General features: G+C 53.4%; 4 protein-coding genes across 4 annotated transcripts in view; all 4 read right to left on the reverse strand.

The window, feature by feature from the left end:
- On the reverse strand, nucleotides 1–4,329 carry LOC117006300. The gene is made up of 2 exons (XM_033078673.2): nucleotides 3,084–4,329; nucleotides 1–557 (listed from the first exon to the last, which is right to left on the reverse strand). The coding sequence occupies exons 1-2, from the start codon at nucleotides 3,358–3,360 to the stop codon at nucleotides 1–3; spliced, it is 834 nt and encodes a 277-aa protein (XP_032934564.1). The 5' UTR covers nucleotides 3,361–4,329.
- On the reverse strand, nucleotides 4,239–6,429 carry LOC117006301. Its single transcript, XM_033078674.2, has 3 exons — nucleotides 6,099–6,429; nucleotides 5,131–5,640; nucleotides 4,239–4,258 (listed from the first exon to the last, which is right to left on the reverse strand). Exons 1-3 carry the CDS (start codon nucleotides 6,427–6,429, stop codon nucleotides 4,239–4,241), a joined length of 861 nt encoding a protein of 286 aa, XP_032934565.1.
- Nucleotides 6,156–9,662, reverse strand: LOC117006491. The gene is made up of 2 exons (XM_033079016.1): nucleotides 8,188–9,662; nucleotides 6,156–7,336 (listed from the first exon to the last, which is right to left on the reverse strand). The coding sequence occupies exons 1-2, from the start codon at nucleotides 8,462–8,464 to the stop codon at nucleotides 6,531–6,533; spliced, it is 1,083 nt and encodes a 360-aa protein (XP_032934907.1). The 5' UTR covers nucleotides 8,465–9,662; the 3' UTR covers nucleotides 6,156–6,530.
- The window catches only part of LOC117006302, a 22,241-nt gene continuing 4,146 nt past the window's right edge, over nucleotides 9,545–27,639 (reverse strand). The window contains exons 2-3 of the mRNA XM_033078675.2: nucleotides 10,670–11,148; nucleotides 9,545–9,559 (exon numbers count right to left, since the gene is read on the reverse strand). Coding sequence (XP_032934566.1) covers nucleotides 9,545–9,559; nucleotides 10,670–11,148 — 494 coding nt within the window. The remainder of the gene's footprint in view (nucleotides 9,560–10,669; nucleotides 11,149–27,639) is intronic.

Consider the following 27,639-nt stretch of genomic DNA (forward strand, 5'->3'; position numbering starts at 1 on the left):
TCACTTAGAAGAGGAGCTGAGGGTGGTCAACAACTCCGAGTTGGAGCTGCTGGTTCCGATGCCGTTGCCCGTGTCTGTGTCGGTGTCAGTTCCGGTCCTGGGGTCGGTGTCACCACCTGCTGGCCCGGGACGAGCGGGACGAGGAGGCACAGCGGGCGGAGCGGCAGCGCCCCCTGCTGGCCGCGGGCGGCGCTGTGCCCCCGGCCCCTGCGGGCCCCGCCCGCCCCGGTTCGTGCCCGGCCGCAGCCCCGGCTCCTCTACCCGTGCCACCAGCGCGCAGTAATACACGGCCGCGTCCCCGCGCCGGGGTTGCCCGAGCCACAGCGCGCTACTCTGCCCGTCCTCCGACACCGACAGCTTTCCTGCTATGGCCGGCACATCCTTGGATGCTTTAGCAGTGAGTGCGAGGAATTCGGGACTTTGCCCCTGGTGCTGACGGTAAAAATGGATAAAATCGCCGCTCCGTTTTCCGGGGTGTGAGCAGCTGATGTTGATACCAGTGCCCTCGGTGGTTTCCAGGAATGGCTCCTGCTGTACCTGGGCTCTGCCTGAAGCCACTGCCGAAGACAGAAAAGAGACTACACTGAAATCCTACATTGCCCCAGTGCACAGAGTAAAGTCCTCATGTACAGAGAAGGTGAGGAAAACTCTTCACAGAAGATTTGAAAACACGCAGAAGTAGAAGAGTCCAGTAGTGGAGAGATGAATTCCGGAATAAATGGACAGTCACTAGAAAACGGCAGGAGGTGAGAGAAAGCGCAAAAAGACAGAAAAATGCGTAGGGTTAAGAGGTACGGGTTAGTCTACTGATTTCGTAAACTGCAAAATAGCAATGTTTTTGCAGAGAAGGCAATCTGGAAATTTCTGAGGGAGTATAAATGAGGAAGACGGAGTCATGAAGGGGAGTTCGCGGGAAGAGGAGCGTGAGGAAGCCAGGCAGGACGGCAGCTTGCAGGGGCGTTCGGTATCAGCCCAGCCCCGGCCGCGGCCCCTTGGCCGCCACCCCCGCGCACCGAGCAGCACCGCGGCCAGCGCCGCCAGCCCCGCGCCCCGACACCGCCGCATGGCGCCGCTCCGCCGGCCGAGCATCGCTGTGCCCCTCAGCCCCGGCTCTCTGCTGCGGCCCTGCCGCCTCCTCTGCCACGCCAACAGCTCCGCCCGAAAGCCCCGCCTCTCCCAGCACCGCCACAACGAGCGACACAAGGACGTTTGGCACGGCCATGGCCAGGGCACAGCTGTGTCCCATCCCAAACACCACCCACACTGCATCGCAAGCACATCCATCCCCATGAGCGGAGCGTGAACCTTGGAGGGGTAAGAAAGGGAGGGCTCGGGACACAGGGGCTGCATTTCAGAGCCTCTTCCCTGCACACATCTCTAGCCAGCAGCTGCCGGCATCACTCAGCTGCACTCGGGCTCCTTCTGAGCCTGGCAAGCTGCTGCTCTGTGCTGTGCAGGGCCAGAGCAGTGCTCGCTGTCCCTGGCAGTTTCAGGGAATACCGTCCCAATGAGGGATACACGTGGACATACACAGGCTCGTGCACACCAGTGTGGAACCATCCACAAATCTGTGCTTCACGTGTGTCCATGCAAACGGGGCTGCTGCAACAGCAACCAGGGCAGGAACACAGAGGCAGGCCTGGGCTCTGCTGAGAGTAAGTGGGGCCAAAAGCAGTAGGGCTGGAGTGTGGAAGGACAAGGTCCCAGCCATGCACAGGGGACATTTTTCTTTACTTAGGCACTGGACAATATTGAAATGAGTGAAAATTGTCCAGAATGTTTTCCCAAAGGGAAGTGTCAGGATGGACGTAGTGTAAACAATCAGACCATTGTACACACACAGGATGGAAATTCTGTCGAGCACTGGGGTGAGATCTGCATCCCTTTCTGAAGCTCAGCCTTACACTGACACATGCCCTCCCTCCCCTGGGTTGTTGCACAGCCGAGCAAGCTCCCTGCACCAGGGTGTCTTGCACAGCACACAGGTACAAGGCACTGTCAGACACCTGCACTTCCTCCACCTTCAGGACACTGTATTTGCCCGTGGTGTTGAGGTGCGTGGTGATCCGGCCGCTGTACCTGGGGCCAGTCCCTGATTGACTGGAGACCAGCTGGGGGGCTTGGCTTTTCCGAACCTGGTACCAGAACAATCCCCGAAAAGCAGTGCTCTGGTATTTGCAGGTGGTGTGGAAGGGCTGTCCCTGCTTCACTGTGACTTGTGCATCTTCCTGGATGACCGTGATCTGCCCCGTGGTGCCTGGAAAAAAGTCAATGTCATCAGTTGCACAGGGAAGGACTACAGGCAGGAAAAGCAAATTGTGTGCAAAACCCTTGTGGAGAAGCTCTCTGGCATGCAGGAGAAGTCCTGAGATGAGAGTGATTTCTCTCAGGCTTTGGAGCTCTCAGCACTTCAGGACCCTTACAGGAGCTGGGCTGTGTCCCTGCTCCTACTTTACTGCTCAGACAATATGGGAATAACCAGAATTTTCTGTGCTCAAGTAGGCTGAGGATCCCATGGAAGTTGAGCAAAAGGATTCATCCTGCTTCTGCATCCCTGTACCCTTTGAGGACTCCTCGATCCCTGTCTACACACAAAACTGAGCTTGGAAAGAGGGAGCCCGGGTTGTGCTGCCAGCCTAGAGAACTCTGGTAGCCTTGCAGAGCTGTATCAGCCTGGAACCAGAAAGGGACATCCAGTTAATGTCAGTAAAATGAAAACTTTTTGGTGCCCGGGATAGATTTGATAAGATCTGAGAATTTACATTTAAATGGCAAAAGTGTGGACTGCAGATACAGCTGAGATGACAGCAGGAGGATGAAAAAAGAGAGACCGAGGGAGATGGATTGAAGGCGAGAGAAAAGACAGACATGGAGTCAGAGGTTTCTCTTCGTTCCCTTCCATATTCCGTTGCAAATCAAGGACCTTTTTGAGGAAATCATTGCAAAACAAAGAAGTGAAGCTGACTTTCCTCAGCCTTTTCTGTCTATTCACTAACATTTCCTAACACGGTCCTGAACGGGCTCTTCTGGAATTCCTGGGGGAAGGAATAAGAAGGGTGCGTAGGGGAGAAGGCAGGGCTTACCGAGGAGCTGTGCCAGGAAGACGGTGAGGATGAGATGTGCGAGGTGCATGGCGAGAGCAAGCTGCGTGTTTGCTGAGTGAGGAAGAGGCAGAAAGCACGTCGCAGCGGCGAGAGAACAGAGGTGCCGGAAACGACTGTGTGCGGGAGCAGCGGGAGCAGCAGCGGCAGCAGGCAGAGCAATGGCCTGTCCTTGCCGTGCCTGAAATGCTCCTGCTGCGTTTCTCGCTCGTCCAGCAGCAGCCGCCGTGGCTCCCTCAGCCACTGGCATTCGGAGCATTCCGTGCCTCTGCGGCCTCAGCCATGGCAAGGGGCTCTTCCCGCTCAGCTCGCACTGCACTCCTCACCTCCGCAGCTGCAATCGCCAGCTCTGCTGCACACCCCGTGCTGCCCATTGGCGAGCTCAGCGGCTTCTTCCCCACTGAGCTTTCTCAGCTGTCTGGGCTCATTGCAATTTCCTCTGGGAACAGGGGACTCGTGTGTCTGTGCCCCTTCTGCCCTGCCCTTCTACCTCTGCCTGGGACAAATGCCTCACTCCCAGGTCCCTCACTCCCATCCTCTTTTCCATATCAACTCTAGTGTGATCTCATAGTGGTCATTTTGGCATGGCCTAAAATGGGTTTGTCACAGAAAACCATCTGGAATTACGTGAAGAATGATGCAGGTATCGATAATGGGTGTAAGAGGGACATTCTCATGCAGATGTTGCACTGCTCCATGGTTTAGAAGGAGCTGTCTAAACCAGTGGACGGTTAAGAGGTTTTCACAGATATTCCAGGTAAAAGCTTATCCTTCTACGATCTCCTTCGAAGATTATGCATTCTCGGGCTTCAGGGCAGAGAAAACACGTTGTTAAGGCATGTTCAAGGAGATGAATATTCTTCCGAGCACTTGTGCTGAGACAAAAACCTGCAACCATCCTTGTTGATCCCAGAGACACAGCACTTGCTGCAACAGTCCTTCCCTGGGACTTCCATGTCCTCTCTCATCATCTCTAACCCTTTGCCACTGACAAAGCTCAGCCTGAGCCAATTCACAGCCACAGCTACTCTTTCCTACAGGCTCATCAATTAGAGGTTGATGAGCTCTGAGCTACTCCTTTCATTCCCTTATCACTTACTGCTACATTGGTGTCATTGTGTACTTTGGTCATCACTGTCACTTTTCCTTGTTCTTCCCTAGGAATGGAAAATGGGTGTGATATGAGCCTTAGAGAACCAGACACTGTCACTTTCACATGGCCTGACTGTGGCCTCTGCTGAACTTGCTCATTGCAATGAGTTCATGAAGATGCTGAAAGGCTCATGTCCCCAAAGGAAATGGGATCCCTAGAGGAACTGTAAGGAGCTCATTCTTTCAAGTGTCTCCCTCCAACATTTGCAGCATGGCTAAGCTAGGGCCTCTGCATTTCAGGATAGGTAGATGTGACTAACATGATGGAAATCGGAGCAGTCAGTTTCAGGGCAAGGTTATTGTGACTGTGCCCTCAGCTGATTTGAAAAGCTTCTCTACTCCATCAGATTTATTCTTTTCGCTTACAGATGTTGCAACTTTTCATGAAGATGCTTAATGCACATGGTAGGATGCTTGGGAAAACCTGTGGATCAGAAGAAAATGTCGAGAAGAGAATTCCAGCCTCAGGGGGATTCCAAGTACACCTCCATTTCCCATCCTTTTAAGGGTGCAGCTTTCGAGGCACCTTGCATTGTGGAACAGAGACATTTCTGCATGGAGAGAGTTGGAGATTTCTCTGTGACCTCGGGAACCCTCCCTGCACACACCTCTGATGCCATGACCTACTGAGGTGACAGAACGACAGGAGTTAGTCCCTGAGTGCCTGTCAGGGCAGCTGCTTGGTCAGCTCCCAGCACAGATGCTCTCCCGGAGCAGCTCTTTGCTTTGCAAAGCAGGTTGAGAGCAGCAGCAGGCAGGCTGGCAGCCGTGTGTCGGGGCCGTGGCGGGCTGTGTGTGGCGGCTGTGTCCCGCAGCAGGCAGGCTGGCAGCCGTGTGTCGGGGCCGTGGCGGGCTGTGTGTGGCGGCTGTGTCCCGCAGCAGGCAGGCTGGCAGCCGTGTGTCGGGGCCGTGGCGGGCTGGGCGCTGTCGCTGTGCGCGGGCTCGGGGCACTGAAGGAGCTGCGGAGCCGCCTGGGGCCCGGCGGGCGGAGCGGCAGCGCCCCCTGCTGGCCGCGGGCGGCGCTGTGCCCCCGGCCCCTGCGGGCCCCGCCCGCCCCGGTTCGTGCCCGGCCGCAGCCCCGGCTCCTCTGCCCGTGCCACCAGCGCGCAGTAATACACGGCCGCGTCCCGGCGCCGGGGTTGCCCGAGCCACAGCGCGCTCGAATGCCGATCTGCCGACACCCAGAGCTGTCCTGCAATGGCCGGCAGCTCTTTGGTCCCTCCAGCCGTGGATGCGAGCAATTCGGGTCCTCGGCCCGGGAGCTGTCGATACCAATAGATGAATTCATTGGTCTGGATTTTGGGATGTGAGCAGCTGATGTTGACTCCGGTGCCTTCGGTGGTCTCCAGTGACCGCTCTTGCTGTACCTGGGCTCTGGCCACAACAACTGCCACGGAGAAAACAAGAATCACTTTTCATGAGCAGGAAAGCCGTGCACGCAGAGATGTGAAAGAGCAGAGGAGGACAGATCACAGGTACCTGGGACGTGTTCTGAGAATGAAGGATGGAAAGAGTTTTTCTCCGAGAGGGATTACTTGGACATAATAATGTGGGGTATTTTGGGAAGTGTCAGACTGCGAGATGGGAAGGCTGGAAAGACGGAATAGGGCCTGAATTGAATGGATGGGGAGATGGTTGAATGAATCCATTAATAACTAATAAAATGGAGTAGGAGATCAGGCAAGCTGGGCCGGAAGGCATTAGTTGAGGAGAGGAGGATTGAGGGTAGTGTGTGAAAAAGATGCAAGGAGGGGCAGGAGTGCCAGAGACAAATCCTGAGCCTAGTGCTTCTCCCGGGAAGATCCAGACATCCCGAACCAGCCCCTGCAATCGGCCCCCGCGCACCGAGCAGCACCGCGGCCAGCGCCGCCAGCCCCGCGCCCCGACACCGCCGCATGGCGCCGCTCCGCCGGCCGAGCATCGCTGTGCCCCTCAGCCCCGGCTCTCTGCTGCGGCCCTGCCGCCTCCTCTGCCACGCCAACAGCTCCGCCCCGGCTGCCCTCAGCCCCCGCCTCTCCCAGCACCGCCACAACGAGCGACAGAGGAAAGTTTGGCATAGCCAGTGGTGTCCTGTCCCACACACCACCACACGACATCGCAAGCACATCCATCCACACAAGTCGAGCGTGAGCTTGGAGGGGCAGGAAAGGGAGGGCTCGGGACACAGGGGCTGCATTGCAGCGCCTCTTCTCTGCACACATCTCTAGCCAGCAGCTGCCGGCAGCACTCAGCTGCACTCGGGCTCCTTCTGAACCTGGCAAGCTGCTGCTCTGTGCTCTACAGGGCCAGAGCAGCGCTCGGTGTCCCTGGCATAGTCAGGGAATTCTCTCCCGAAGAGGGACTCACACGGACAGACACAGGCTCGTGCACACCAGTTTGGAGCCATCCATAAATCTGTGCTTCACGTGTGTCCATGCCAGCGGGGCTGCTGCAAGAGCAGCCAGGGCAGGAACACGGTAGAAGCGCTGGGCTTTGCTGTGAACCTGGGGGCCCAAAAGCAGCAGAGCTGCAGTGTGGAAGGACAATGTCCCAGGTATGCCCAGGGGATATTTTTTTTTTAGGTAGACACTGTACACTGTGGAAATGAGTCAGAATTTTCCACAATATTTTCTCAACGGAAATGGAAGGACGGACGTAGTGAAAAATATCAGACCATTGTACACACATAGGACACAAGTTCTGGTGAGCACTGGGGTGAGATCTGCGTCCCAGTAAAAATATCAGCCTTTCGCTGACACATCCACTCCCTCCCCTGGGTTGTTGCACAGCCGAGCAAGCTCCCTGCACCAGGGTGTCTTGCACAGCACACAGGTACAAGGCACTGTCAGACACCTGCACTTCCTCCACCTTCAGGACACTGTATTTGCCCGTGGTGTTCAGGTGCGTGGTGATCCGGCCACTTTGTTTGGGTCCAGTCCCTGACTGATATGAGACCAGCTGGGGGGATTGATTTTTCTGCAGTTGGTACCAGTGCAAGCCATAAAAGTTACTGCTCTGGTATTTGCAGGTGGTGTGGAAGGGCTGTCCCTGCTTCACTGTGACATGTACATCTTCCTGGATGACCGTGATCTGCCCCGTGGTGCCTGGAAGAAAGTCAATGTCAGCAGCTCCACAGGGAATGACTACAGGCAGGAAAAGCAAATTGGGTACAATATCTTGGTGGAGAAAGCTCTCTGCCATGCAGGAAAGCCCTGAGGTGTGCAGACAGAAAGGTGGGAATGAATTCCGAGCTATATGCACAGCAGGATCCTGACAAGGGCTGGGCTCTGTCTCTGCTCCTGCTCCTCCTAGCAAGACAATCTGGGATCCTGAACTTTCTGTGCTGCAGCAGGTTGAGGGGCACACCGAGGTCCAATAAAAGGATTCATCCTACTTCATCCCTGTCCCCTCTGAGGGATCCTCCATCACTAAGTGCACACAAAGCTGAGCTTAGAAAGAGAGAGCCCTGATTGTGCTGCCAGCCCAGAGAACACTGGAAGCCGTGGCAGAGCTGTGTCAGCCTGGAAGCAGAAAATAGACACCCTGTTAATGTCAGTGAAATGAGAACTTTGAAGGTTGCTGGGGTAGGTTTGACAGGGTCTGGGAATATACATTAAAAGAGGAGAAATATGGCACTGCAGACACTGCTGACATATCCTGAGGTGACAGCAGGAGGATGAGAATAAAGAGGCAGAGAAAGATGGATTGAAGTTGGGAGAAAACATACAGAAGGGGTCTGAGGTTTCACTTCTCTCCCTTCCTTTTCCCTTTACCAATGGAAGACCTTCTTCAGCAAACATTTGCAAAACCACAATATGAAGCCTGTTTTATTTCAGCCTTTCCACTCTAATCTCTGATATTTCCGAACACGGTCCCGAACGGGCTATTGAGAGTTTCCTGAGGGATGGGATGAAATATATTAAGAAGGGTGGCTTGATGGAAAGGCAGGACTTACCCAGGTGCTGTGCCAGGAAGACGGTGAGGATGAGATGTGCGAGGTGCATGGCGAGAGCAAGCTGCGTGTTTGCTGAGTGAGGAAGAGGCAGAAAGCACGTCGCAGCGGCGAGAGAACAGAGGTGCCGGAAACGACTGTGTGCGGGAGCAGCGGGAGCAGCAGCGGCAGCAGGCAGAGCAATGGCCTGTCCTTGCCGTGCCTGAAATGCTCCTGCTGCGTTTCTCGCTCGTCCAGCAGCAGCCGCCGTGGCTCCCTCAGCCACTGGCATTCGGAGCATTCCGTGCCTCTGCGGCCTCAGCCATGGCAAGGGGCTCTTCCCGCTCAGCTCGCACTGCACTCCTCACCTCCGCAGCTGCAATCGCCAGCTCTGCTGCACACCCCGTGCTGCCCATTGGCGAGCTCAGCGGCTTCTTCCCCACTGAGCTTTCTCAGCTGTCTGGGCTCATTGCAATTTCCTCTGGGAACAGGGGACTCGTGTGTCTGTGCCCCTTCTGCCCTGCCCTTCTTCATCTGCCTGGGACAAATGCCTCTCTCCCAGGTCCCTTACTGCCACCTTCTCTTCCATATCAACTCTAGTGTGGTCCTATAGTGGTCATTTTGGTTTGGTTTTTCTGAAACGGGTTTTTTTCTGATATCTATCTGGAATAACCTGAACAGTACTGCAGATAGTGATAATTTTCATGCAGCTGTTGCACTGCTCTATGGTTTAGAAGGAAGTTTCTAAGTAGTGGAGGGTCCTGAGGTTATGACAGATTTTTCAGGTGAAAGCTTATGATTCTAAGGGCTACTTCGAAGATTGTGCATTCTTAGCTTCAGAGCCAAGTAAAGATGGACAGACACACACTGGGAGATGAGGATTCTTCCCAGTATTTGTGCTTAGAAATTTGCAACCATCCTGGCTGATCCCAGAGACACAGCACTGCAGTCTCTCCTTTCCTGGGAATTCCATATCCTCTCTCATCATCTCTAACCCTTTGCCACTTACAAAGCTCAGCCTGAGCCAATTCACAGGCACGACCGCTGCTTCCTAAAGAATCATCAATTAGATATTAATGAGCTCTGAGCTGCTTCTCTTCATTTCCCTATCACCTACTGCTATATTGGTGTCATTGTGTGCTCTGGTCATCACTTTCTCTTTTCTTTATTCTTCTGTTAGAAAGGAAAATGGACGTGATGTGAGCCTTAGAGAACCAGACACTGTCGACTTTCACATGGACCTGACTGTGGCCTCTGCCTGAACTTGCTCATTGCAATGAATTCCTGAAGGTGCTTAAAGGCTCCTGTCCCCAAAGGAAATGGGGTCTCCCTGTAACACTTGCAGCATTGGTAATCCCTGGAATCTGCTTTTCAGAATAACTCAGAGGTTCTTTACCTGAAGGTAAATGGACCAATCAGTTTAATGTGGAAGGTGGGAGTGACAGAGCCTTTTGATGATTTGAAATGCTCCTGTACTCCAAAGGAGATTTTCTCTTCCCTTCCAGATGTTCTACCGTTTCAGAAAGGAGGTGACTGCACATCCAAGGTTGTTCGGGGAAACATGTGAATGAGATGAAAATGTAAGAAGTGAATTCCAACTTCAGCTGTGATTCAATGCACCGTTTTCTGTGGGGATATTTAAATTTTGAGGGTTTCGAGAAAGTGACAAAAAGCAGGCCTCAGAAACAGCAGAACTGTAATGAAAGCTAAGCGGTAGCCCTAAGATTTTTCAGCAGAAAAGATCTTTGAGATGTAGAAAGCAAGGACAAATGAAAGAATGACCAGGGTATTAATGTTTGGCTACACTAACTGCCTTAGCTGATAAAAGTATATGTAGTATGATATTAGGAAGTTCTAAACTTAATAATGAAGTTCTACTTAGAAGCAGGTATAGTATTCGAAATAACAAAACATTGTTTTAATAAAGGTACGTGTTCTTAGAGTGGTTGGATAAAACTACTGCCAGTATGCTTTTGCACTTTGTGCTTGGTCAAAAAACTTTGAAAGAGCGTTGTAACACCAAGTTGTGTGGCTGCTGCCCTGGACGTGAGCTGCTGGCAATTTCCCATATTTCTAACCGTGTAATGAGACTGATGCTGAAAAACAAACAGCTCGATATGTTCGCACTGCAATGCCATCTCCATCGTCACTCTGCATAAACCCGAGGTCGGCATTAAACGGTGGTCTTCCTGTGTAAGGACATATAAATTAGAAAAGTATAAAAAAACGACCTAAAATAGAAGTTTGGACAGTTCCATTTTCAGAGACCAAGGCTGTTAAAAGGCGAATGGACTTATCCCCACGTGGTCTGTAGCTGATACAGTTACAAGTAGTAAATAACCATTTTAGGGGTCCCAGAGAAACGGGACGGCGAGGGCCGTGGCGGGCTGTGTGTGGCGGCTGTGTCCCGCAGCAGGCAGGCTGGCAGCCGTGTGTCGGGGCCGTGGCGGGCTGTGTGTGGCGGCTGTGTCCCGCAGCAGGCAGGCTGGCAGCCGTGTGTCGGGGCCGTGGCGGGCTGGGCGCTGTCGCTGTGCGCGGGCTCGGGGCACTGAAGGAGCTGCGGAGCCGCCTGGGGCCCGGCGGGCGGAGCGGCAGCGCCCCCTGCTGGCCGCGGGCGGCGCTGTGCCCCCGGCCCCTGCGGGCCCCGCCCGCCCCGGTTCGTGCCCGGCCGCAGCCCCGGCTCCTCTGCCCGTGCCACCAGCGCGCAGTAATACACGGCCGCGTCCCCGCGCCGAGGCCGCCTGAGCCACAGCGCGCTGCTCTGCCCGTCCTCCGACACCGACAGCTTTCCTGCAATGTCCGGCACATCCTTGGGATTTGTAGCAGTCGATGCGAGGAATTTGAGGTTTTCGCCTGGGAGCTGACGGTAGTACTGGATGAAATCCACCGCCCGTTTTTTAGGGTGTGAGCAGTTGATTCTGATGCCGGTGTCCTCGGTGGTCTCCAGGAAAGGCTCCTGCTGCACCTGGGCTCTGACTGAAGCCACTGCCGGGGACAGAAAGAGGACAAACCTAAAATCCTACATTGCCCCAGTGCACAGAACAAAGCCCCCAGAAAGAGTCAGGAATGTACACAGAAGGTGAAGAAAACAGTTCCCAGAAGATTAAATACATGCAGGAACAGAAGTGTCCATTACTTGTTTGTGGAGAGATGAATTCGCGAAAACCAGGACAGTCTCTGAAGATAGGCAGGAGGTGGGAGAAAGCACGAAAAGACAACAAACTTAGAAAGGGTACGGATTGACTTCCTGAGTGACAAAGAAGAAACCCTTCTGCAGGGTTGGGCAGAGAATAGGATCCGGGAATATCTGATGGAGAAGAGGGAGGGATGAAGACGAGAAAAGGTCTCGGGAAGAGGTGTGTGCAGAAGTCAGGCAGGATGACTGCCTGGAGGAACGCGCGGGATCAGCCCAGCCCCGGCCGCCCCTTGGCCACCACCCCCGCGCACCGAGCAGCACCGCGGCCAGCGCCGCCAGCCCCGCGCCCCGACACCGCCGCATGGCGCCGCTCCGCCGGCCGAGCATCGCTGTGCCCCTCAGCCCCGGCTCTCTGCTGCGGCCCTGCCGCCTCCTCTGCCACGCCAATAGCACCGCCCCGCCTGCCCTCAGCCCCCGCCCCTTCCAGTGCCGCCACAACAAGAGACACAAAGAAGTACGGCACGACAAGTGACAGGACACATCTGTGTCCCATCCCACAAACCACCTACACTGCATCGCAAGCACATCCATCCGCTGGCAGCAGAGCGTGAGCTTTGGAGGGGCAGGAAAGGGAGGGCTCGGGACACAGAGGCTGCATTGCAGCTCCTCTTCCCTGCACACATCTCTAGCCAGCAGCTGCCGGCAGCACTGAGCTGCACTCGGGCTCCTTCTGAGCCAGGCAAGCTGCTGCTCTGTGCTGTGCAGGGCCAGAGCAGAGTTCGGTATCCCTGGAATGGTCAGGGTATTCCCTCCCGATGAGGGACACACAGGGACAGACACAGGCTCGTGCACACCAGTGTGGAGCCATCCACAAATCTGTGCTTCACGTGTGTCCATGCAAACGGGGCTACTGCAAGAGCAACCAGGGCAGGAACACAGAAGCAGCCCTGGGCTCTTCTGAAAACATGAGGCGTCAAAAGCAGGAGTGCTACAGAACAGAATGACAAGGTTGCAGGCATTTAGACACTGTACAGTGTGGAAATGAGTCAGAATTGTCCACAATATGTTCCCAGCGGAAGTGTCAGAATGGAAGTAATGGAAACCATCAGACATTGCACACTCATGGGGTGCAAGTCGTGGCGAGCACTGGGGTGAGATCTGCATCCCTTTCCCAAGCTCAGCCTTGCACTGACACATCCCCTCCCTCCCCTGGGTTGTTGCACAGCCGAGCAAGCTCCCTGCACCAGGGTGTCTTGCACAGCACACAGGTACAAGGCACTGTCAGACACCTGCACTTCCTCCACCTTCAAGACACTGTATTTGCCCGTGGTGTTCAGGTGCGTGGTGATCCGGCCGCTGTGCCTGGGGCCAGTCCCTGATTGACTGGAGACCAGCTGTGGGGCTTGGCCTTTCTGCAGCTGGTACCAGTGCAAGGCAGTAATACTCGTCTTGTATTTGCAGGTGGTGTGGAAGGGGTGTCCCTGCTTCACCGTGACTTGTGCATCTTCCTGGATGACCGTGATCTGCCCCGAGGTGCCTGGAAGAAACTCAGTGTCAGCAGACCCATAGGGAATGACTACAGGCAGCAAAAGCCAATTGTCTGCAAAACCATGATGGAGAAATCTCTCTGCCCTGCAGTGAAGGCCTAAAATGTCCAGACAGACAAGTGAGAGTAATTTTGGGTAGGGTTTTGGACCTTCAGCACAGCAACATCCGGACAAGACCTCGACTGTGACCCCATTCCTACTTTACTGCTCAGATTATCTGAGAACAGCCTGAATTTTGGGTGCTGTAGCAAGTTGTCAAGACCACTGAAGGTTCATCTTGCTTGCCCATCTCTGTCACCTCTGAGGGCTCCTCGATCAAACAGTACAGACAAAGTTGAGCTTGGAAAGAGAGAGACCAGTTTATGCTGCAAGCCCAGAGAACGCCGTAAGCTTTGGCAGAGATGTGTCAGCCTGGAGGCAGAAAGGGACACTCAGTTAATGTCAGTGAAACGAGATCTTTGGGGTGCCTGGCGCAGGTTTAAAAGAGTGTGGGAATTTACATTAAAAGAGGAGCAACATGGCTCTGCAGAGACAGGTGAGATCGTCTGTGGTGACAGGAGGAGGATGAGGAGAATAGCAGAGGGAGATGGAGAGAGAAGACAGAGAAGGGATCGGAGCTTTCTCCTCTCCTTTCCCTTTACCAATGGAAGACCTTCTTCAGCAAACATTTGCAAAACCTCAAAGCGGAGCCGATTTTTCTCAGCCTTTCCCCTCCAATCACTGACATTTCTGAACACGGTCCTGAACGGTTGAGAGTTTCTCAAGGGAAGTGATAAAATTAATAAGGGTGGCTTGGGGAGAAGTAGGACTTACCGAGAATCTGTGCCAGGAAGACGGTGAGGATGAGATGTGCGAGGGGCATGGCGAGAGCAAGCTGCGTGTTTGCTGAGTGAGGAAGAGGCAGAAAGCACGTCGCAGCGGCGAGAGAACAGAGGTGCCGGAAACGACTGTGTGCGGGAGCAGCGGGAGCAGCAGCGGCAGCAGGCAGAGCAATGGCCTGTCCTTGCCGTGCCTGAAATGCTCCTGCTGCGTTTCTCGCTCGTCCAGCAGCAGCCGCCGTGGCTCCCTCAGCCACTGGCATTCGGAGCATTCCGTGCCTCTGCGGCCTCAGCCATGGCAAGGGGCTCTTCCCGCTCAGCTCGCACTGCACTCCTCACCTCCGCAGCTGCAATCGCCAGCTCTGCTGCACACCCCGTGCTGCCCATTGGCGAGCTCAGCGGCTTCTTCCCCGCTGAGCTTTCTGAGCTGTCTGGGCTCATTGCAATTTCCTCTGGGAACAGGGGACTCGTGTGTCTGTGCCCCTTCTGCCCTGCCCTTCTTCATCTGCCTGGGACAAATACCTCTCTCCCAGGTCCCTCACTGCCACCCTCTTATCCATATCAACTTCTGCGTGGTCATTTTGATTTTTCTAAAACCGTTTTTTCTCTGATATCTATCTGGAATAACATGAACAGTATTGCAGATAGTGATAATTTTCATGCAGGTGTTTCACCGCTCCATGGTTTAGAGGAAAGTTTCTAGAGTTGTGGAGGGTCCTGAGGTTATGATAGATTTTCCGAGAGAAAGCTTCTCATTCTATGGGCTTCTTCGAACATTGTGCATTCTTAGCTTTAGAGCCGATTAAAAATGGACAGACACGCACTGGGAGATGAGGATTCTTTCCAGCATTTGTGCTGAGACAAAAACCTGCAACCATCCTTGCTGATCCCAGAGACACAGCACTGCAGTCTCTGCTTTCCTCGGGCTTCCATGTCCTCTCTCAATATCACTAACCCTTTGCCACTGACAAAATTCAGCCTGAGCCAATTCACAACCACTGTCGCTAGTTTGTAAAGGCTCATCAATTAGATGTTAATGAGCTCTGAGCTGCCACTTCCATTTCCTTATCACCAACTGTTTCATTGGTGTCATTGTGTACTCTGGTCATCACTTTTCTCTTTTCATTATTCTTCTTTTGGAAAGGTAAATGGACGCGATGTGAGCATTAGAGAACCAGACACTCTTCGCCTTTCACATGGCCTGACTGTGGCCTCTGCTGAACTTGCTCATTGCAATGAATTCCTGAAGGTGCTGAAAGGCTCATGTCCCCAAAGGAAATGGGGTCTCTAGAGCAAGTCGCAGGAGCCAAACCTCATGCTGAGCTCATTATTTCAAATGTCTCCCTGCAACACTTGCAGCATTGCTGAACCCGGCCATAAGCATTTGAGAATACCTGACGGGTTCCTAATGTGAAGGAAAACGGACCAATCAGCTTAAGCTGGAAAGTGGAGAGACAGAGCCTTTTGATGAGTTGAAATGTTACTCTGGTCCAAAAGAGTTTTTATCTTGCCTCCCAGATGTTCTGCTGTTTCAGAAAAGGGGTCAATGCACATCCAAGTGTGTTTGGGGAAAGCTATGGATGAGATGAAAATGCAGAGAAGTGAATTCCACCCTCATCTGGGATTCAAAGTACAACTTTCTGTAGGAACATGCAAAATTACAGGGTTTCGAGAAAGTGACAAAAAGCAGGCCTCAGAAAGAGCAGAACTCTAATTAGAGCTAAGCGGTAGCCGTGAGATTTGTCAGCGGAAAACTTCTATGAGATGTAGAAAGGTAAGACAAATGAAAGAATGGTCTGTGGATTAACGCTTGGCTCGACTAACTGCCTAAGCTGTGGAAAAAATATCTAGCATGAACCTACGAAGTTCTAAACTTAATGATGGAGCTCTCCTACAAGCAGGTATTGTATTTGAAATAAGGAAACATTGTTTAAACGAAGGTTCGTTTACTTGTAGTGGTTGGATAAAACTACTGCAGGTGTACTCTTGCTCTTTATGCTTGGCCATAAAACTTTCAAACTGTGTTGTAGCACCAAGTTCTGTGGCTGCTGCTCAGGACGTAAGATGCTGGGAATTTCCCATCTTCCTAACCAGGTAATGAGACTGATGCTGGAAACTAAAAAGCTCGAGACGTGTTCCACAGCAGTCCCGTCTCGTTCAGGATTCTGTGCATAAACCCGAGGCGGGAATGAAATGAGTCCCTTGCCGACTGAGTAATTATAGATTAGAAGAATATAAAAAAAAAAATTAAAACCAGGATAAAAATTTGGGGAGTTCTAGTGCCATAGACCCAGGCTGTTAAAAGGAGGAATGGAGTTATCCCGAACGTGGTCTGCAGCCGATATAGTTGCAAACAGAAAATAGCATTATCTGGGGTCCCTGCGTAACGAGATTGAGAGGGCCGTGGCGGGCTGTGTGTGGCGGCTGTGTCCCGCAGCAGGCAGGCTGGCAGCCGTGTGTCGGGGCCGTGGCGGGCTGTGTGTGGCGGCTGTGTCCCGCAGCAGGCAGGCTGGCAGCCGTGTGTCGGGGCCGTGGCGGGCTGTGTGTGGCGGCTGTGTCCCGCAGCAGGCAGGCTGGCAGCCGCGTGTCGGGGCCGTGGCGGGCTGGGCGCTGTCGCTGTGCGCGGGCTCGGGGCACTGAAGGAGCGGCAGCGCCCCCTGCTGGCCGCGGGCGGCGCTGTGCCCCCGGCCCCTGCGGGCCCCGCCCGCCCCGGTTCGTGCCCGGCCGCAGCCCCGGCTCCTCTGCCCGTGCCACCAGCGCGCAGTAATACACGGCCGAGTCCCCGCGCCGGGGGCGCCTGAGCCACAGCGCGCTCGAACGCCGATCTGTCGACACCGACAGCTGTTCTGCAATGTCCGGCAGCTCTCTGAACCCTTTGTGAACGCTGCCGAGGAACTCCGGCCCCTTCTCCGGGAGCTGGCGGTACCAGTAGATCGTATCTCCTGTCCCTATGTTGGAGTGTGAGCAGCTGATGTTGACTCCGGTGCCCTCGGTGGTCTCCAGTGACGGCTCCTGCTGTACCTGGGCTCTGGCCACAGCCGCTGCAGGGGGGAAAAGAGCAATTATTTTCTTTTCAGAAAATGCCAGGCAGAGGGAGATGGGAGAGAATGAAAGATTGGAGCGAAATGGGATATGCTCTCAGCATAAATCGTGCAGAAATTAATTCACTGAGACTGTTCGTTTAAGGAGAAGAATCTATGGGTTGTGGTTTGAGGAAAATTCAGAACGAAATTACAAAATTACAATTGCTGAGAAGAAAGGAAGGAAGGATGGATGGATGGATGGATGGATGGATGGATGTACGGATGGATGGATAAACATGTGGAGTGCAAAAAGCAAATTGGGAAGTAATGATACAGTGCGAGAAGAAAATATGAGGGTATGGGAGGGGACACAGGGTAATTAAGAACCGAAAAGGAGCAGGATGATAAGAGATGTATCTTGGGCTGGAGCATGTCACACCAATCGCGCTAACCCGGACTCCCCCGGCCGCCACCCCCGCGCACCGAGCAGCACCGCGGCCAGCGCCGCCAGCCCCGCGCCCCGACACCGCCGCATGGCGCCGCTCCGCCGGCCGAGCATCGCTGTGCCCCTCAGCCCCGGCTCTCTGCTGCGGCCCTGCCGCCTCCTCTGCCACGCCAACAGCTCCGCCCGAAAGCCCCGCCTCTCCCAGCACCGCCACAACGAGCGACACAAGGACGTTTGGCACGGCCATGGCCAGGGCACAGCTGTGTCCCATCCCAAACACCACCCACACTGCATCGCAAGTACATCCATCCGCATCAGCCGAGCGCGAGCTTTGGAGGGGCGGGAAAGGGAGGGCTCTGGACTCTGGACTGCATTTCAGCGCCTCTTCCCTGCACACATCTCTAGCCAGCAGCTGCCGGCAGCACTCAGCTGTACTCGGACTCCTTCTGAGCCTGGCAAGCTGCTGCTCTGTAATCTGCAGGGCCAGAGCAGTGCTCGGTGTCCCTGGAATGGTCAGGGAATTCCGTCCCAATGAGGGACACACATGGACAGCCACAGGCTCGTGCACACCAGAGTGGAGCCATCCACAAATCTGTGCTTCACGTGTGTCCATGCAAACGGGGCTGCTGGAAAAGCAACCAGGGCAGGAACACAGAACCAGCCCTGGGTTCCGCTGAGAACATGAGGGGTCAAAAGCAGTAGGGCTGGAGTGTGGAAAGACAAGTTCCCAAGCATGTAGAGAGGATATATTTTTTTTCCTGCAGACTGCACAATGCAGAAATGATTCAGAATTCTCCAGGATATTTTCCCAACGGAATTGTCAGGATGGACGTAGTGAAAACCATCAGACCATTGTACACAAATGGCAAATAAGTTGTGGAGAGCACTGGGTGGAGATCTGTATCCCTTCCGTAACTTGCACCCTTGCACTGACACATCCCCTCCCTCCCCTGGGTTGTTGCACAGCCGAGCAAGCTCCCTGCACCAGGGTGTCTCGCACAGCACACAGGTACAAGGCACTGTCAGACACCTGCACTTCCTCCACCTTCAGGACACTGTATTTGCCCGTGGTGTTCAGGTGCGTGGTGATCCGGCCGCTGTGCCTGGGGCCAGTCACTGATTGAATGGAGACCAGCTGGGGGGCTTGGCCTTTCCTCAGCTGGTACCAGAGCAAGGCCGTATTAGGATAACTGCTCTGGTATTTGCAGGCGGTGTGGAAGTGCTGTCCCTGCTTCACTGTGTCTTGTGCATCTTCCTGCGTGACCGTGATCTGCCCCGCGGTGCCTGGAAGAAAGTCAATGTCAGCAGCTGCGCAGGGAATGACTGCAAGCAGGAAAAAAAACGATTGGGTACAAAACCCTGGTGGAGAAAGCTCTCTGCAATGCAGGGAGGCCTGAAGATGTGCAGACAGAAAGGCGGGAATGATTTTGGGCCAGATTTCAGAGCTATATGCACAGCAGGATCCTGACAAGGGCTGGGCTCTGTCTCTTCTCCTGCTCCTCCTACCAAGACAATGTGCGATCCTCAACTTTCTGTACTGAAGCAGGTTGAGGAACACACTGAGGTTCACTAAAGGGATTCATCCTGCTTCCCCATTCCTGTCCCCTCTGAGGGATCCTCCATCACTAAGTACACACGGAGCTGAGCTTGGAGAGAGCCCTGATTGTGCTGCCAGTCAAGAGAACACTGGAAGCCGTGGCAGAGCTGTGGGAGCCTGGAAGCAGAAAATAGACACCCTGTTAATGTCAGTGAAATGAGAACATTGAGGTTGCTGGGGCAAGTTTGACAGAGCGTGGGAATTTACATTAAAACAGGAGTTATATGGCACTGCAGAGACAGTTGAGATCTCCTGAGTTGATAGCAGGAGGATGAAAATAAAGCCGCAGAGAGAGAAGAATTGACGGTGGGAGAAACGACAGAGAAGGAGTCTGAGATTTCACTTTACTCCCTTCCATTTTCCTTTACACATCGAAGACCTTCTCGAGAAAACATTTGCAAAACCTCAAAGCAGAGCCGATTTTTCGCAGCCTTTTCCCTCTCGTCACTCACATTTACCAACACGGTCCCGAACGAGCTGCTGAGAGTTTCCTGAAGGAAGGGATAAAAATAAGAAGAAGGGTGGCTTGACGGAAAGGCAGGACTTACCGAGGAGTTGTGCCAGGAAGACGGTGAGGATGAGATGTGCGAGGTGCATGGCGAGAGCAAACTGCGTGTTTGCTGAGTGAGGAAGAGGCAGAAAGCACGTCGCAGCGGCGAGAGAACAGAGGTGCCGGAAACGACTGTGTGCGGGAGCAGCGGGAGCAGCAGCGGCAGCAGGCAGAGCAATGGCCTGTCCTTGCCGTGCCTGAAATGCTCCTGCTGCGTTTCTCGCTCGTCCAGCAGCAGCCGCCGTGGCTCCCTCAGCCACTGGCATTCGGAGCATTCCGTGCCTCTGCGGCCTCAGCCATGGCAAGGGGCTCTTCCCGCTCAGCTCGCACTGCACTCCTCACCTCCGCAGCTGCAATCGCCAGCTCTGCTGCACACCCCGTGCTGCCCATTGGCGAGCTCAGCGGCTTCTTCCCCACTGAGCTTTCTCAGCTGTCTGGGCTCATTGCAATTTCCTCTGGGAACAGGGGACTCGTGTGTCTGTGCCCCTTCTGCCCTGCCCTTCTTCATCTGCCTGGGACAAATGCCTCTCTCCCAAGTCCCTCATTGCCACCCTCTTTTCCATATCAACTCCAGTGTGATCCCATACTGGTCATTATGTTTTTCTGTAAAACTGGTTTGTCATAGAAAGCTATGTGGAATAACATGATGAGTCATGCAGATAATGATAATGACTGTAATAGGGACATTCTCAGGCAGGTGTTGCCCCGCTCCATGGTTCAGAAGGTGATTTCTAGACAAGTGAATGTTCCTGAGGATATGACAGATTTCTCGGGTGAATGCTTGTCCTTCTACGGGCTCCTTCAATGACTGAGCCTTCTTAGGTTTCAGAGCAGACAAAAGATGTAAAGACATGTCCAAGGAGATTAGTATTCTTCCAAGCAGTTGTGCTGACATGAGAAACCTGCAACCATGCTTGGTGATCCCAGAGACACAGCACTGCAGTCTCTCCCGTCTGCGACTTCCATGTCCTCTCTCATCATCTCTAACCCTTTGCCACTGACAAAGTTCAGCCTGAGGCAATTCACAGCCACACTCGCAGGTTCCTAAAGGCTCATCAATTAGAGGCTGATGAGCTCTGAGCAGCCACTTTCATTTCCTTATCACCTCCTGCTACATTGGCGTCCTTTTGTGCTTTAGTCATCACTTTCCCTTTTCCTTGTTCTTCTTTTGGAAAGGAAAATGGACGTGATGTGAGCATTACAGAACCAGACACTCTCACTTTTCACATGGCCTGTGGTCTCTGCTGAACTTGTTCATTACAATGAATTCCGGAAGGGGTTAAAGGCTCCTGTCTCCAAAGGAGATTGGGTCCCTAGAGCAAGTCTCTGGAGCGAAACATCACGTTGAGCTCATTTTTTCAAGTGTCTCCCTGCAACACTTGCAGCATTGCTCAACCAGGCCATCTGCTTTTCAGAATACCTGAGAGGTTCCCAACGAGACAGAAAAGGGACTAATCAGTTTAAAGTGGAAAGTTGAGAGACAGAGCCTTTTGATGATTTGAAATGTTACTCTAGTCCAAAAGAGTTTTTATCTTCCCTCCCAGATGTTCTGCTGTTTCAGAAAAGGGGTCAATGCACATCCATGTGTGTTTGGGGAAACCTATGGATGAGATGAAATTTATAGAAGTGATTTCCACCCGCATCTGGGATTCAAAGCACAACTTTCTGTAGGAACATGTAAAATTAGAGGGTTTTGAGAAAGTGACAAAAAGCAGGCCTCAGAAACAGCAGAACTCTAATTAGAGCTAAGCGGTAGCCATGGGGTTTGTTAGCAGAAAAGTTCTATGAGATGTTGAAAGCAAGGACAAATAAAACAAATATGTGTGTATTAACACATGACCGGACTAAGTCCCTAAGCAGCAGAAAATTTTATCTAGAATGATATTAGGAAGTTCTAAACTTAATGATGGAGCTCTGTCCATTGTATTTCAAGGCTTACAAGCAGGTATTTTATTCAAAATAAGAAAACATTTTTTAACCTCATGTAAGTGTACTTAGAGCAGTTGGATAAAACTGCTTCCAGTATGCTTTTGCTTTTCGTGATTGGTCATAAACCTTTCAAAGTGCGTTGTAGCACCAGGTTTTGTGCCTGCTGGCCAGGACGCGAGCTTCTGGCAATTTCCCATTTTCCTAACCAAGTAATGAGACTCACGCAGGAAACTAAATAGCCGAGACATGTTCCACAGCAGTCCCGACACGTTCGTGATCCTGTGTATAAACCCATGGCCGGAATGAAATAAGTCCCTTGCAGTCTGAGTAATTATAGATTAGAAGAATATAAAAAGAAAAAAAATTGAAAACTAGGATAAAAATTCAGGGAGTTCCAGTGCCGCAGACCCATGCTCTTAAAAGAAGGAATGAAGATATCCCCAATGTGGTCTGCAGGCGATATATTTGCAAATAGTAAATAGTAATATCAAGAGTTCCTCGGTAACGAGATGTCGAGGACCGTGGCGGGCTGTGTGTGGCGGCTGTGTCCCGCAGCAGGCAGGCTGGCAGCCGTGTGTCGGGGCCGTGGCGGGCTGTGTGTGGCGGCTGTGTCCCGCAGCAGGCAGGCTGGCAGCCGTGTGTCGGGGCCGTGGCGGGCTGGGCGCTGTCGCTGTGCGCGGGCTCGGGGCACTGAAGGAGCTGCGGAGCCGCCTGGGGCCCGGCGGGCGGAGCGGCAGCGCCCCCTGCTGGCCGCGGGCGGCGCTGTGCCCCCGGCCCCTGCGGGCCCCGCCCGCCCCGGTTCGTGCCCGGCCGCAGCCCCGGCTCCTCTGCCCGTGCCACCAGCGCGCAGTAATACACGGCCGCGTCCCCGCGCCGGGGCTGCCTGAGCCACAGCGCGCTCGAACGCCGATCTGCCGACACCCACAGCTTTCCTGAAATGGCATGCAGCTCTTTGGTCCCTCCAGCAGTGGATGTGAGCAATTCGGGTCCTCGGCTCGGGAGCTGTCGATACCAATAGATCAATTCACTGGTCTGGATTTTGGGATGTGAGCAGCTGATGTTGACTCCGGTGCCTTCGGTGGACTCCAGTGACGGCTCTTGCTGTACCTGGCCTCTGACCACAACAACTGCCACGGTGAAAAGAAGAATTACTTTTCATCAGCAGCAAAGTAATGCACGCAAGAGATGGGAAAGAGCAGAGGAGGACAGATCACAGGTACCTGGGACGTGTTCTGAGAATGAAGGATGGAGAGAGTTTTCTCCGAGAGGGGTTATTTGGACATAAGAATGTGGGATATTTTGGGGCAGCGTCAGACCGCAGATGACAAGGCTGAATAGATGGAAGAGGGTCTGAAATAAATGGATGGGGAGATGGTTGAATGAATCAACGAATAACTAAAGAAATGGAGTAGAAGAGCAGGCAAGCTGGGATGGAAGACATTAGTTGAGGAGAGGAGAGTGGAGGGCAGTGTGTGTAAAAGAAGCAAGGAAGGGCAGGAGTGCCAGAGACAAATCCCGAGTCCACTGCTTATCCCGGGAAGATCCATACACCCAGACACAACCGCTGCCTCCAGCCCCCCGCCCGCCACCCCTGCGCACCGAGCAGCACCGCGGCCAGCGCCGCCAGCCCCGCGCCCCGACACCGCCGCATGGCGCCGCTCCGCCGGCCGAGCATCGCTGTGCCCCTCAGCCCCGGCTCTCTGCTGCGGCCCTGCCGCCTCCTCTGCCACGCCAACAGCTCCGCCCCGGCAGCCCTCAGCCCCCGCCTCTCCCAGCACCGCCGCAACGAGCGACACAAGAACGTTTGGCACGGCCAGGGGCAGGAGACAGCTGTGTCCCATCCCACACACCACGAACACTGCATCGCAAGCACATCCATCCCCATGAGCGGAGCGTGAGTTTGGAGGGGCAGGAAAGAGAGGGCTCGGGACACAGGGGCTGCATTTCAGAGCCTCTTCCCTGCACCCATCTCTAGCCAGCAGCTGCCGGCAGCACTCAGCTGCACTCGGGCTCCTTCTGAGCCTGGCAAGCTGCTGCTCTGTGCTGTGCAGGGCCAGAGCAGAGTTCGGTGTCCCTGGCAGTGTCAGGGAATTCCCTCCCGTTGAGGGACACACAGGGACAGACACAGGCTCGTGCATACCAGTGTGGAGCCATCCACAAATCTGTGCTTCACGTGTGTCCATGACAACGGGGCTGCTGCAAGAGCAGCCAGGGCAGGAGCACAAAAGCAGCCCTGGGCTCTGCTGAGAACATGAGGGGTCAAAAGCAGCAGGGCTGCAGAGCGGAATGACAAGGTTGCAGGCATTTAGACACTGTACAATGTGGTAATGATTCAGAATTGTCCACAATATGTTCCCAGCGGAAGTGTCAGAATGGAAGTAATGGAAACCATCAGACATTGCACACTCATGGGGTGCTAGTCATGGCAAGCACTGGGGTGAGATCTGCATCCCTTTCCCAAGCTCAGCCTTGCACTGACACATCCCGTCCCTCCCCTGGGTTGTTGCACAGCCGAGCAAGCTCCCTGCACCAGGGTGTCTTGCACAGCACACAGGTACAAGGCACTGTCAGACACCTGCACTTCCTCCACCTTCAGGACACTGTATTTGCCCGTGGTGTTCAGGTGCGTGGTGATCCGGCCGCTGTGCCTGGGGCCAGTCACTGATTGAACGGAGATTAGCTGGGGAGCTTGGCCTTTCCTCAGCTGGTACCAGTGCAAGGCAGTAATACTCGTCTTGTATTTGCAGGTGGTGTGGAAGGGGTGTCCCTGATTCATCGTGACTTGTGCATCTTCCTGGATGGCCGTGATCTGCCCCTTTGTGCCTGGAAGAAAGTTAATGTCAGTCACTCCAGAGGGAAAGACTACAGGCAGCAAAATCAAATTGTCTGCAAAGTCATTGTGGAGAAATCTCTCTGCCCTGCAGTGAAAGGCTAAGATGTCCAGACAGACAAGAGAGTTATTTTGGGTAGGGTTTTGGAGCTCTCAGCACAGCAACATCCTTACAAATACTCGGCTATGACTCCATTCCTAATCTACTGCTCAGATTATCTGAGAACAGCCTGAATTTTGGGCGCTGTAGCAAGTTGTCAAGACCACCGAAGGTTCATCTTTCTTGCCCATCCCTGTCACATCTGAGGGCTCCTCGACCAAACAGTACAGACAAAGTTGAGCTTGGAAAGAGGGAGACCAGTTTGTGCTGCAAGCCCAGAGAACGCCGTAAGCTTTGGCAGAGATGTGTCAGCCTGGAGGCAGAAAGGGACAACCTGTAATGACAATGAAACGAGAACTTTGAGGTGCCTGGCGCAGGTTTAAAAGGGTCTGGGAATTTACATAGGAGAGGAGCTACATGGCACTGCAGAGACAGCTGAGATCTCCTGAGGTGACAGCAGGAGGATGAGAAGAGAAAAGCAGAGGGAGATAGAGACAAAAGACACAGAAAAGGTCTGAGGTTTGTTCTCTCCTTTCCCTTTTCTTTTATCAATCGAAGCCCTTCTTGAGGAAACATTTGCAAAACCACAATGTGAAGCCAATTTTATCGCAGCCTTTACCCTCGAATCAGTGACATTTCCCAACATGGTCCTGAATGGCTGAGAGTTTCCTGAGGGAAGGGATAAAATTAATAAGGGTGGCTTGGGGAGAAGCAGGACTTACCCAGGAGCTGTGCCAGGAAGACGGTGAGGATGAGATGTGCGAGGTGCATGGCGAGAGCAAGCTGCGTGTTTGCTGAGTGAGGAAGAGGCAGAAAGCACGTCGCAGCGGCGAGAGAACAGAGGTGCCGGAAACGACTGTGTGCGGGAGCAGCGGGAGCAGCAGCGGCAGCAGGCAGAGCAATGGCCTGTCCTTGCCGTGCCTGAAATGCTCCTGCTGCGTTTCTCGCTCGTCCAGCAGCAGCCGCCGTGGCTCCCTCAGCCACTGGCATTCGGAGCATTCCGTGCCTCTGCGGCCTCAGCCATGGCAAGGGGCTCTTCCCGCTCAGCTCGCACTGCACTCCTCACCTCCGCAGCTGCAATCGCCAGCTCTGCTGCACACCCCGTGCTGCCCATTGGCGAGCTCGGCGGCTTCTTCCCCGCTGAGCTTTCTCAGCTGTCTGAGCTCATTGCAATTTCCTCTGGGAACAGGGGACTCGTGTGTCTGTGCCCCTTCTGCCCTGCCCTTCTTCATCTGCCTGGGACAAATGCCTCTCTCCCAGGTCCATCACTGCCACTCTCTTCTCCATATCAACTCCTTAGTAGTCATTTTGATTTTTCTAAAACAGTTTTTTCTCTGATATCTATCTAGAATAACCTGAACCGTATTGCAGATAGTGATAATTTTCATGCAGTTGTTTCACCGCTCCATGGCTTAGAAGGAAGTTTCTAGACTTGTGGAGGGTCCTGAGGTTATGATAGATTTTCCGAGTGAAAGCTTCTCATTCTACGGCCTTCTTCGAACATTGTGCATTCTTAGCTTTAGAGCCGATTAAAAATGGACAGACACCCACTGGGAGATGAGGATTCTTTCCAGCATTTGTGCTGAGACAAAAACCTGCAATCATCCTTGATGATCCCAGAGACACAGCACTGCAGTCTCTGCTTTCCTCGGGCTTCCATGTCCTCTCTCAATATCACTAACCCTTTGCCACTGACAAAATTCAGCCTGAGCCAATTCACACCCACTGTCGCTAGTTTGTAAAGGCTCATCAATTAGATGTTAATGAGCTCTGAGCTGCCACTTTCATTTCCTTATCACCTACTAATTCATTGGTGTCATTGTGTACTCTGGTCATCACTTTTCTCTTTTCATTATTCTTGTTTTGGAAAGGTAAATGGACATGATGTGAGCATTACAGAACCAGACACTCTTCGCCTTTCACATGGCCTGACTGTGGCCTCTGCTGAACTTGCTCATTACAATGAATTCCTGAAGGTGCTGAAAGGCTCCTGTCCCCAAAGGAAATGGGGTCTCTAGAGCAAGTCTCAGGAGCCAAACCTCATGCTGAGCTCATTATTTCAAATGTCTCCCTGCAACACTTGCAGCATTGCTGAACCCGGCCATCAGCTTTTCAGAATACCTGAGAGGTTCCTAACGTGAAGGAAAAGGGACCAATCAGTTTAAGGAGGAAAGTGGAGAGACAAAGCATTTTGATGAGTTGAAATGTTACTCTGGTCCAAAAGAGTTTTTATCTTGCCTCCCAGATGTTCTGCTGTTTCAGAAAAGGGGTAAATGCACATCCAAGTGTGTTTGCTGAAAGGTATGGATGAGATGAAAATGCAGAGAAGTGAATTCCACTTTCAGCTGCGATTCAAAGTACAACTTGGTGTAGGAATTTGTAAAATTAGAGGGTTTTGAGAAAGTAACAAAAAGCAGGCCTCAGAAACAGCAGAACTGTAATTAGAGCTAAGCGATAGCCGTGAGATTTGTCAGCAGAAAACTTCTATGAGATGTAGAAAGCAAGGACAAACGAAAGAATGGTCTGTGGATTATCGCTTGGCTCGACTAACGGCCTAAGCTGAGGAAAGTATATCTAGCATGATACTAGGAAGTTCTAAACTTAATAATGGAGCTCTCTTACAAGCAGGTATTGTATTCGAAATAAGGAAACATTGTTTAAACGAAGGTTCGTTTACTTGCAGTGGTTGGATAAAACTACTGCAGGTGTACTCTTGCTCTTTGTGCTTGGTCATAAAACTTCCAAACTGCGTTGTAGCACCAAGTTCTGTGGCTGCTGCCCAGGACGTGAGCTGCTGGGAATTTCCCAATTTCCTAACCAGGTAATGAGACTGATGCTGGAAACTAAAAAGCTCGAGACGTGTTCCACAGCAGTCCCGTCTCGTTCAGGATTCTGTGCATAAACCCGTGGCGGGACTGAAATAAGTCCCTTGCAGTCTGAGTAATTCTAGATTGGAAGAATATTAAAAAAAAACCAATTTAAAACCAGGATAAAAATTTGGGGAGTTCCAGTGCCACAGACCCAGGCTGTTAAAAGGAGGAATGGAGTTATCCACAACGTGGTCTGCAGCCGATTTAGTTGTAAAGAGAAAACAGCATTATCAGGGGTCCCTGTAAAACGAGATTGAGAGGGCCGTGGCGGGCTGTGTGTGGCGGCTGTGTCCCGCAGCAGGCAGGCTGGCAGCCGTGTATCGGGGCCGTGGCGGGCTGTGTGTGGCGGCTGTGTCCCGCAGCAGGCAGGCTGGCAGCCGTGTGTCGGGGCCGTGGCGGGCTGTGTGTGGCGGCTGTGTCCCGCAGCAGGCAGGCTGGCAGCCGTGTGTCGGGGCCGTGGCGGGCTGGGCGCTGTCGCTGTGCGCGGGCTCGGGGCACTGAAGGAGCTGCGGAGCCGCCTGGGGCCCGGCGGGCGGAGCGGCAGCGCCCCCTGCTGGCCGCGGGCGGCGCTGTGCCCCCGGCCCCTGCGGGCCCCGCCCGCCCCGGTTCGTGCCCGGCCGCAGCCCCGGCT

Source organism: Catharus ustulatus, chromosome 23 (assembly GCF_009819885.2).
Source record: "Catharus ustulatus isolate bCatUst1 chromosome 23, bCatUst1.pri.v2, whole genome shotgun sequence".
Lineage (NCBI taxonomy): Eukaryota > Metazoa > Chordata > Aves > Passeriformes > Turdidae > Catharus > Catharus ustulatus.